Consider the following 2136-nt stretch of genomic DNA (forward strand, 5'->3'; position numbering starts at 1 on the left):
ACGGTCATGTGTCCTGTCACTGCGCTGAAGGCCTCCGGCTGGCCGCGGACGGGCGCAGCTGCGAGAACCCCTGTGCCCAGGCCCCGTGTGAACATCAGTGTGAGCCTGGCGGGCCAGAGGGCTACACCTGCCACTGTCGCCTGGGTTTCCGGCCGGCTGAGGACGAGCTCCATCGCTGCCTCGACACGGATGAGTGCCAGATCGCCGGCGTGTGCCAGCAGATGTGTGTCAACTACGTCGGCGGCTTTGAGTGCTACTGCAGCGAGGGCCACGAGCTGGAGGCGGACGGCATCAGCTGCAGCCCTGCTGGGGATGTGGGTGGTCGGGCTTCCCAGGACCTTGGGGAGGAGCTGCTGGATGACAGAGAGGATGAAGAGGACGAAGGTGAGGCCTGGGAGGACTTCGATGACGGCTGGACAGAGATGCCTGGGATGCCGTGGATGGAGGCCACACAGCCGCCTGACTTTGGCCTGGCCTATGGGCCTAGCTTCCCAGAGGACCGAGAGCCACAGATGCTCTACCTGGACCCTACCTGGCCTCCCCCCCTCAGTGCTCCCAGGGCCCCCTATCACTCCTCAGTGCTCCCCGTCACCCGGCCCGTGGTGGTCTCTGCCACACGTCCGACACTGCCTTCTGCCCACCAACCTTCTATCATTTCTGCCACACACCCACCCCTGGCCCCTGCCCCGGAGCCCCCCAGGATCCCTGCCATGCACCCGGCTTTGCGCCCTGACCACCAGTTCCCCATGATTTCAGCCAACTATCCAGATCTGCCCTCTGTCCACCAACCTCCCATCATCTCTGCCACTAGCCCAGCACGGCCCCCTGCCCCTCCGCCCCCAGTTGTCTCAGCCAAATACCCTGAACTGTCCACTGCCCATCAGTCCCCCATGTTTCCGGACACCCAGGTGGCTGATTCCCAGGCCACCACTCATTGGTCTGGAATCCCAGCTAACCACACCCCTCTGGCCACCACCTCCAGTGCTCACCAGTCCCCTGTGGCCCCAGATGTCCCGGTTCTCAAAGCCCAGGCCACCCACCTTCCCAGAACCTTGACTGTCCAGCCGTCTCGGACCACTACCTCCAGGTCCCCTGCCCATCAAGTCCCTGTGCCTGCTGCCACCCAGCCCCCAGTCCTTCACACTCCCCTGCCCCCTCAGAGTCCCACTAACCAGAATGCTCCCTCCAGCCCTACACACACTTACTCCAAAACCCCACAGGTACCAAGAGGAGGTGCCTCTGATCCCCAGCTGACCCCAATGCCCTCAGCAACCCCCACAGCAGGCCCCACAGCCCTGGGGGAGGCCAGTCCTGCAGGCCGAAGCCGGAGGGATGACCGGTGGCTGCTGGTGGCACTCCTAGTGCCAACCTGCGTCTTCTTGGTGGTCCTACTCGCACTGGGCATTGTGTACTGCACCCGCTGTGGCCCCCATGTGCCCAACAAGCGCATCACGGACTGCTATCGCTGGGTCACCCACTCTGGGAACAAGGGCCCAACAGAACCCATGCCCCACCGGGGCAGCCTCACAGGAGTGCAGACCTGCAGAACCAGCGTGTGATGGGGCACAGCACCCCACTCTGTGGGGGAAGGGGAAGGGGCATGCATTGGACACGTGGCCCAGACTGTACCAGTGACCCATGGGGGTTGCCCAGATGGACAGAGGGCTTCCTGCTCCCCGGGGCACAGCCAGACTCCTCTCAGTCAACCATTAGACTTGACTCGTGACAACTCTGCTCCTTGGTCTGGCACTTACGACAGAGGGGATGCCAAAGCCCCCAGGATCTCAGGGGGCGGGTGCTGGGGTCTCCTCCAATAAACCGGGTGCCAACCTCATCCAAAGCTTCCGACCCCCATTGGCGCCTGAGAGGTGGGTCTGGGAGGATTCAGAAAAAAAAAGAAGGGGAACTTCCTTCAGCTTAGCTGGGTCCCCAAGGAAATAAGGTAAGACCCCTTAAGGCAGTGGTTCTCAAGCTTCCTAATGTCGCGACCCTTTAATACAGTTCCTCATGTGGTGGTGACCCCCAACCATAAAATTATTTTCGTTGCTACGTCATAACTGTAATGTTGCTACTGTTATGAATCGTCATGTCAATATCTGATATGCAGGATGTATTTTCATTGTTACAAATTGCACA

General features: G+C 60.9%; 1 protein-coding gene across 1 annotated transcript in view; it reads left to right on the plus strand.

Annotated features, from left to right (window-relative positions):
• The window catches only part of CD248 (CD248 molecule), a 4414-nt gene extending 2574 nt beyond the window's left edge, over positions 1-1840 (plus strand). Inside the window, exon 3 of the mRNA XM_006771691.2 lies at positions 7-1840. Within this exon, the coding sequence (XP_006771754.1) occupies positions 7-1559 (1553 nt within the window). The 3' untranslated portion in view covers positions 1560-1840. The remainder of the gene's footprint in view (positions 1-6) is intronic.
• The last annotated feature ends 296 nt before the right edge of the window (positions 1841-2136 follow it).

Source organism: Myotis davidii, unplaced genomic scaffold (genome assembly GCF_000327345.1).
Source record: "Myotis davidii unplaced genomic scaffold, ASM32734v1 scaffold425, whole genome shotgun sequence".
NCBI lineage: Eukaryota > Metazoa > Chordata > Mammalia > Chiroptera > Vespertilionidae > Myotis > Myotis davidii.